Source organism: Gossypium hirsutum, chromosome A08 (assembly GCF_007990345.1).
Source record: "Gossypium hirsutum isolate 1008001.06 chromosome A08, Gossypium_hirsutum_v2.1, whole genome shotgun sequence".
In the NCBI taxonomy this organism is placed as follows: domain Eukaryota; kingdom Viridiplantae; phylum Streptophyta; class Magnoliopsida; order Malvales; family Malvaceae; genus Gossypium; species Gossypium hirsutum.
The window spans coordinates 79,905,104-79,914,284 of record NC_053431.1 but is presented as its reverse complement, the minus strand read 5'-3'; the positions used below and the strand labels follow the sequence as shown (position 1 = coordinate 79,914,284).

The window sequence follows — 9,181 nt, the reverse complement described above, 5'->3', positions numbered from 1 at the left end:
AATTTAAACTAAAACGATAAATTTTGTAAATATTAACGGCTAAAATTGTTGAATTTTTTATATTTATAATTAAATTGATAAAATATTTAAACATTAGAGGGTTAAATTTGTTATTAGACCAATAAAAAAAATCTCACATCATGACTAAATAAAAAAAAAAATTGAGTGATCAAAACAAAATGCAGATAAAAATTCAGTGACCATTTCTATACATTATCCTTAAATTTATGTCCGTCACGTGGTATATTAAGAGGTGGTAGTACAGAAGTATAACTTGAATGACAAAATACAAATTTAAGTATCATGTAAGTCTAAAAAGAAATTCAGATATGCACAAGCTCAAAGGGTAAACTAAAACATGGAGTTTTATCTTTGATTCGCACCAGCGTTTGTTCAACAACAGAACTGATTAAAAATTTTCGAGTTTTTTATATATATTCAAAAAAAAATTGTTTATACAACTTTAAAATAAATGTTGAATACAAATCAACCTCGAAGAGTTAGGAAAAACGGGCCCAGTGACATAAATCTTCGCTGCAAAATGCTGAACAATAAAGGTTTACACACCTCCAGAACAGAAGAGACCAATATGTACAAGTTTTATTGCTCATTTTTGAGCTATAATCCTGTGATCTATGGAGTGTCTTAGAAGAGTAACAACTCGATTATCTTTGACTCTGTTCGATATACTGATAGGATATATCAAGTATTAATTGACAGAGTAAAAGAAAGAAAACCAAAAAAAACAAAACAAAACAAAACGAATAATGAAAGCTTTAGGCCCTTGGATAAGCCATATCTACATTCCCACAATTTGTAGTCCAAAAAAAAAACAATGTACTCTTCATTATGTGAAAACAAATTGTACCTAGTTATTTCTTTTTTGTGGCTGAAAAAGAACTAGGCAATTTCAATTTGTGAGCTTGTCAAGCCAAGAATCGAGGACTTCCGAGACACTCTGAATAAACGCAGCTTCACTCATGCCTGGAAGTAAGGAATCCTGAGCTTCTTTAACAATCTGCTCGATCGCAGATTCCTTGTTTATGTTTTCCCTACACATGATGCTTCCGATGGCTAAAGGAGTGAGACCTCGCTCCACCCCTTTCTTCAAAAGCATGGTTGAGATACGGAGTGTTCGAGCACACTCGAGAGGAACATCCAAGCCGTATGATTTCAGAAGTGCTATATCTTGCTCAGCATCAAGTGATTTTATGTAGGCAATGGTTTCTGGGGTGTAAGGCTTCCGTGATTGTGGCCAATAAAGCCAATCAAATGTGCAATCCTCAAACTGCAAGTAGAGAAGCAAAACATATATTAGTTTAGAAATCGCCCTAGGGTACTGTTGTTGTGAGGTGGATCATGAATGCATGATCACTAGCTTACCTATTTTAATACATCTAAATTTTCCCTAGGATACTATTGTTCAACACTATTGACTTTTTCACAAGCATTTGCATAGAAGAAGTCATATGGATATTATTAGAATGATGAAATTATACTTACACTCTCGGGCAGGCAGTAGCCGTGATCAATGGGAATAAGCACGGTCCGGCCATCATCCCCTTTTCCAATCAAGATATTACCAGCATGTCTATCAGCATTTGCCATTCTAATATCAAACACCGTGATCTTGTGCACTTGCTCTACAGGAAAAGCTCCAGGACCCATGTCCTCGCAACTCCCAGAGTTCTTCATAAACATCTGCAAGGATCCAACCTTAACATTCTCAGGTGCACAATCATAGCCATCGGGATGGTTGAATCCTTCATGCAAGCACTGTACCATGCAGGTGGGAGGTACACCAGCAAACCCCAACATCTCACCAGACAAAGACCGAGGTCCACTCTTGGGATGATCCAATACATAAGCAGCCACTTCTCTCACAGCTCCTTCTCCAACCCTGGTGCCCTTTTTCAACCCTTCACCATTTATTGATGCAGGTAACCCCTGCGGATTGTTTACAGCCATTGGCTCCTCATCAATAGGCTTAAATATGGAAACATATTCAAACCCGGTCTTATTTTGCATGAAATAAGTACCTCCAGTCCCTTCAGATGATCTAATCGGGTGGTTTCCTGCCTGCAATCCTTCAAATGTGGAATTGATCATATCCCACGCAAAAAAAGGCAATTGAGCCTTAGGGTTAACGATAACAGGCTTCAACCAAATATCACTTAAAAATGGTTCATTTGTCACAATATGAAGCCCCTCGGGGTTGTCTTCTCCTCCTCCTACAATCCCTCCTTTTCTCTCATCCAAATCGCTCTCAGCGATAACCGAAAGTTCCAAATCTTTCTCAACGGGCTTAGCTCGAACTTTGGCTGATTTCTGAACCACCAAATGAATCACAGCATCATTATCTTTGCACAGATCATCGACTAACCTTTGGTCATCGACTTTTTCTCCGTTACAAAATATTTCTTGTTCATCGACATCCTCAAAACCCTTCCCTTTTCTGGCTATCCTCTGTTTCAGATACCCAACATTTCTGTTCCTATCAACATGCAGCTCAAATTCTTTACCGCAAGTTGACCGTACAGTGATGAGCAAGAGATCGGAAAGTTTCAAGACTAAATGCAAAACATTCCCACCCTTTATGCCGTAGTCTTTGACGAGTGAATCGTTACGAGCCAATTCTCTGCCTCCGAACACAAGCTTCTGTTTCTTCGCCACAAACCCTTTACAAGTCTGGATCCGAAGCTTCACGGAGGCTATTGGGTCTGACTCCAAAACCCGCATCGGAATCATCGAACCAGCAATCGAAAGGTAAATCAAGATCGAGTCACCCGCTTGGTTATTGCAGTAACCAGCAGTAGAGTGAACCGGTTCTTGACTCACCCGACTCAAAGCAACATCCGCAACGGACATTTCTGCAAATGTTATTTCAGACTTTTATTTTAATTTCCCTTTGCCAAAATCAAAACAAGCAGAAGAAAGAAAGAAATTGGAAAAAAGAAACAAATGGATGGATGTAAGCTAATTTTTTTTCTTTCAAACTCTGGCTCTGCAATAGTAGTCTGGAGACGGGGACATAGCTGCTGCAATGGCTGAAATCCTAATGTTTTTAGCTCAGGAGAGAAAGCGGATTCTTTACCAATGGAAAAGAATCGAAAGCAAAGGTTCAAAAATGGGAGCTTTTTAAATTGAACAATGGAAACAACAATAAACTGTAGAGGTGGGTGATCCAAACTACCCGATTAATTTACACTATTCGTCAATCTCATTTTTTTCCGATATTTGTGCTTTTTCCGTTTCTAATTTTACGCGGTCTTCTTGCCGGTTTTCTCCACTCCAGTGCTAAAACGGAAACAGTCGACGATAAGAGACTGGGGGAAGAACGGTAATGTAGCCGTTGCCTTTATATAAGGCTTTGACCCAACCGTGTATAACGGAGCCGTGTTTTAAAATTATTAAAACCACCCTTGCCCGTTAGACTATCAGTAACGGACGTTTCAGGTAAGAAGACGAGCTGTTCAGTTTACTAATATGCCATCCACAATTCACGTTATTACTTGGAAAAATGGGTCTACGTGTGTAATTAATGAGTAAATTTCACATAAATAACCAATAATGGAAATTTGTTTTTTTCTTAAAAAGGTATTTTGTATAATTAATATGTAGATTGTGAAAATTAATTTCCACAAGGTCATATTTAGAAATTTCAACAAAGAAAATATTAACAATCATTACTCGAAATGAGATTTTGTTCTCTACGGAGATAAAAGAATAGATGCTTAAGCTATCCATTTTTTAAGTATGGTCTTATCTACAAGTAATGTAAAGTTTTCCTTTTTCTTTTTCCAGATGTGATAACACTAAAAATATTGCTAGTATTAGCAAAATCATTTATTTAATTGATTTAAATGAAAAAAAATTGACAACTCATGAAATTAAGTAACTTGGTATGAAGTATGGATGATTTTTAGAAGGGGTAAATATGAAGTATATGTCACTTTTAGAAAAAAAATGGATTTTGGGTTAATTTTTTTGGATATTTAGGAAAATAAACTAATTTTGAAGAGAGAAAAATAGAAAATACGTCTTTTTTTTTTAAAATAAAACAAAGGATTACATAGAAATATTCATAAATGAGTTATCAAAAGTGCTTTCTTCTTTCTAGATCTCTTTAAACTCCCACGAGGTTGTTCGAACATATGCAAAGCTTCATTACTTGATAGAGCCTTTTTTTCTAAAGCGTCTACTATCCGTTTAGTCTCTTTATGGATATATCTCAAAGAACATTTTTTTTCAAATGTTAGAATTTGTTGAATACTCCTTATTAGAGTGATTTTTGGTCAATGGTAACTTTTCCCCACGGTTTTTTTTCCAATGGCTAAAGACAACTAGTTTATTTGCTATATAAACCTAAGTCATTTTCATCCTTTTGCATTCAAATCCCATCCTCCTAATTCTCTCAATTCTCAAGCATGGAGGAATGAGAAGAATATGAAGATGAGGAGCCAAAACCCCAACTACGAAGAAATCCTCCTCGCAACTGACACCTACTGCATATTTTTGTCATGTAAATTATCATTTACTTTGTTGACATTTAATTTATATTGTATTACATTTTTTCCATCTATAATGTACTTATTCCAATTATACAAAAAAGTTGATCTATTGTATTTTACATCAACAATATACTTATTTATAATCTAAGGAAAAAATAAAAATTTGGGGTATTGTATTCTATTGTAATTTTTATATCAATGGTGTATACTTATTTATTTACAATCTATGAAAAATTTGTTTATATTGTATTCTACTATATTTTACATCAATAATATATCAATATTTATAATTTACCAAAAAATGAGAAGCAATGAAAAAAATGAACAAATTGTTTTTTTTTGTACGCCTATTAAAAAAATGAATAAATGTGGTAGTTAGGTCTTGTCCTTAATGTTTTCCCCAAGTGTGGACATGTTGGCTTAGTATGTCGTGGGTTCCTATAATAACTGCATAACCTCAGTTGGTTTGTTGTCTCCCGAATATCCATGTTGTCGCGTACCTAAGTAGAATTTGAACGACCTTTTGACTTGTGACTCTACAAAATATTTGATGCCAACTTGAATGAAATGCTCGATACAGACGACCACATAATTTTATTTGGGACCGATGGGAATTCAGATTTCCATACTTTATATTTGTGTTTTAGTTTGTACACTTAGTCAACAAAGCTCATGCAATCCAAATGTGTCGAAGCACATGCAATTAAAATGAAGTGCTTGAAATATTCCACAATCACAAGTCCTTCATCCCAAGTATACACAGTATGATCCCTTGATAATACCTTCATTGAGTATATGAATCTTCATAACCCGAAATGTTTTATTTGGATGAGAGTGACACATTACAGACATAGAGTTTGCTCTTTATGCATTTTCTCTAATTTCTTTCATCACATCCTCGCACCAAACATGACTGCCCTTTATTTGTTCAACATATATTTCCACTTGCTTTGGAAATAGGGCTACTAAGAATAAATATGTTTCTTTGACCATCAAGGTTATTGAAAAATGAGACATCTCCTTCAATACAGAATTTATGCATTCCGCTAGGTCTATTGTCTTATGCCTACATCGTAGACCTCCATTATACAATTGAGTCCACTGCTCCTTGGGTATCCCATCAAGGTATCCAGCATTGAGTTCAATTATAGCCCACAAGTTCTTCAATGTTTCATGGAAACGATATTGGACGAGCTCGTATCCTATTGAAGAAAATAAGAGTATATCCATGAATGCAAACACTGTATATGTTAAAGAATGATATAGGAAATAATGACAACTACATACCCATGTTAATAACTTGTTGTCACTCAGCATTTGAATGATATCGACCCATGTGACTAGATCCTATATGTCGTATACAATACCTATGGTATGTAAGATCTTAGAGGCTTCCACGCCATTCAATTACGACCTATATTTTAGGTCTCCTATCAAAAATGACGCATATATCAAGTTACGGCACTACATGCCTTCTCAAGTTAGTTAATAAGAAATCCTGATCATCTGCAGATTCTCCTGATGTTATTGCAAAAACTATTGGTAGGATTTTTCAATTACCATCATGTGCAAAAACTTACAACAACCAATGCTCATATCCCTTATACGTAAATGTGTCACCAATTTGTACTAATGGCTTATAGTACCGAAATGTTACTATGTATTGCTTGAATGTCAAACAAAATGATGGAAAAAAAATTTTCTTTAAACCAAACGATCGCAGAAATATGCAGGCTCCATTTGTTAATTAATTATAGAACCTGAAACATACTGATTTAGTACCTGACACCATTACCACAAATCATTATATGACTTATCCCACCTGTTATGCATATTTTCCATAGCCTTCTGTTCCGTGACCCATGCCTTGTAGTATAACACGATGTAATCGTATTGAATACGGATACTAGAAATAAAAACCGGCACGGGAATCCTAGGACTCGTTTTCACCATAGGTAATGTAATTTCAAAGATCATATCAGAATCTAATTTGGGATGATCTTGTGTCACACCTACAACAACACAATTATTTTAAAATGTGTAAGACAATGTCAAAGATCAGTTCAAAATCAGATCTCGTATGATCATGTGACCTACTTGCGATAACACAAGTATGTGGATCATTATATTTTTAATTGCCTGGAATCTCATTTTCTTTCTTACAGATACCATGATTTTCCATGAACATCTTCTATCAAGCATTGCGTACTTGACTTCAAATTTTTCTCATCAAGATTTTGTAACATGGTAGTTGACCTCTTACTTTATGTTGTACCGCTTCACTGCAGCAAGAAAAACATCCTTCGTTGAAAACTCCATTCCAACTTGTAATTTTTTGACATTTAATGAAGAATTTGCATGGCCCGATCTCTTGTGAAGTAGTTTTGGAAATTCTAACCCTCCTTCAGCATGTAAGTCAACATTATGCATGTGGGGCAAAGGTGCATATGGTATGAAATGTTGATAGGTTCCTCCAGCATTATTTAGACCTTTACTGTCAGTACCACTCTCTTTTGGTTCAGTAGGAACCAACTCTAGTTCAGAAAATAATGCAATTTCTGAACCATCCGACTCGGACTCCTGAATGGGATCATTATCGAATTTTAGAAAATAATGCAATTTCTGGCATAAAACATCAGTGTTTGAAAGTTGAAATAAAAAACACTCACAGAATTTCATGTCAATTTGAAGTTCTGGTTACCAACAAACCCTAACTGCTGTATGGACTTGCGCTAAAGTTGAAATCGAGGGCTGAAACTCGTTAATGGCTTTCTATTGACGATTCTAATATTTCATGATAGGAGCTCTGTACCAATGTTGTGGACCTATCGTACAACTGTGTGGTTGGACTTTTTGCTTCTTATTCCATTCAACGTTAACTAGAACTGTTGTCGAACTCGGATCACCTTTATCAATGTCACAAAGTGGGCATATAATTTGATATATATTTTTTGGTGTAATATTTAACTATAAATGATAACATGTTTATAGGTAGTCAACCTCCCGTGCGGCCCTCAACTAAATAATAATATGCTCATTTTGGCTATTCCATTAATCAAGGGTGCGTTGTTATTCTTCTTGTTCTTTAAAGTGGAGTTCCTACTAGGAAAATTGATCTTATAAATGTCGCAGCTTCTCCTGGGTTTCAGAGTTATCGGGTTGAGGGCTTGAAGCTTGTTGATGAGAAATTTGATCTAATGAGATAAGGGTTATAGTTAGTGGAAATAGTGTAGCTGTGAGGTAGGTTACAACTTCTTACAAACAACGAGCTATCTGGTCTAAAAGCCTGAGGTGGGCATGCCTTGTTATTGCTGATGTTTTGCAATAACTAGTGGGATAGAAGCAGTTTGGCAAGTGATATCTGTTGGTGTAATAGAAACAACTAAGTTGGAGACTTGAGGATCTCTTGGAGCTTTTATCAGTTGCTCTAGGGTGGGGAGAAGGGCACTTGCATATTCTAGAGAGGTTCCTACAGGGTTAGAAAGAGAAGGAGTATGAGTAGAGTTTAGACCAGTAGGAGTTCCTGAAGTAGATGAGATGGGGGTAACGAGTGGAGTGGAAGATTTGATTTGGTTGGTAGTGTCATTGGTCTGGTTGGTTTGGTTAGTGGGAATGCCATTTTGATATTGTAAAGCCATGTTGTCCACACTCACTACACCAATTATTGATACAATGATACAATAATGAGGAAATAAATAGGAGAGAGTGGTGGTTGTTTGTGTAGGTCGATTTGCCCAGTCGGGGCAGAGAACCGTAGGTTATACAAAATATAGATGAGAATAGTATGAAGGCTAATAGATGAGTTAATAGAGTGCAGGCTTAATATCTTGGAGAGTCGATCCTTCTTCCTCGTTCTTGGAGGTATTTATAGGCGATGGTTCTATGTAAGGTCATGTTAACATGTTGGACTTGCTATTATGTCATCTTTATGAAGTGCGTAGGGTTGATGTCTTTGATGGGACAAGGATGTCTGTGATAGGACAGACCATATCATTTATTCTGACTTGATGGCACTGAGCAATTGAGCCCATGTTGTAACAGCTCGTCCTTATTTGTATCAAAAATATTGGTTTTGGGACCAAAAATCCGATGAATAAACCCATAATAATTAGTATATAAATTATTTGAGTCAACAATAATTTTATATTTAATTTTGACTTGTTGAATTTTAGCTAATTGAATAAATGATTAAGTGATTGTTTCAAAAGTCAAGTAGTTTAAAAAAAAGAGGTACCTAGACCTTGTTTATGTAAACCGACAAAGTTACTATTTAGGAATTTGAAGGTTCGGTTCAGAAATTTTATTGTTTGGTAAGTTAATTAATTAAAAGGGACTAAATCGTAAAATATATAAAAATTAATCGCCATAATTTTATTATTTGGTTAGTTAAATGGTTTAAAAAGTAAAACTAAGAGGTTTTATATTGCAATTACTTATATTATATTTTATATGTTATATGTTTAATTTAATAAGTAAAGTAGTAAGACCCCAAACCCGAATCTGTCGCCGAACAGAGTTGTGGAGCGTTACCAGAGTTTTCAGAATATTTATAGATAATCATGACAATTATTGTTCATTTTTCGAAATTATTCATAACGTCCCTTAAATGGACCCTCGAGGCCCTATATGAGCTTTAAAATCGACTTCGGACTTAATCAGGAACTCCTAAA

General features: G+C 35.4%; 1 protein-coding gene across 1 annotated transcript; it reads right to left on the bottom strand.

Moving 5' to 3' along the window:
* Positions 1-406: 406 nt before the first annotated feature.
* On the bottom strand, positions 407-3,366 carry LOC107946967 (phosphatidylinositol 4-kinase gamma 2). Its single transcript, XM_016881485.2, has 3 exons — positions 3,194-3,366; positions 1,504-2,870; positions 407-1,288 (listed from the first exon to the last, which is right to left on the bottom strand). The coding sequence occupies exons 2-3, from the start codon at positions 2,866-2,868 to the stop codon at positions 911-913; spliced, it is 1,743 nt and encodes a 580-aa protein (XP_016736974.2). The 5' UTR covers positions 2,869-2,870; positions 3,194-3,366; the 3' UTR covers positions 407-910.
* Positions 3,367-9,181: the final 5,815 nt, after the last annotated feature.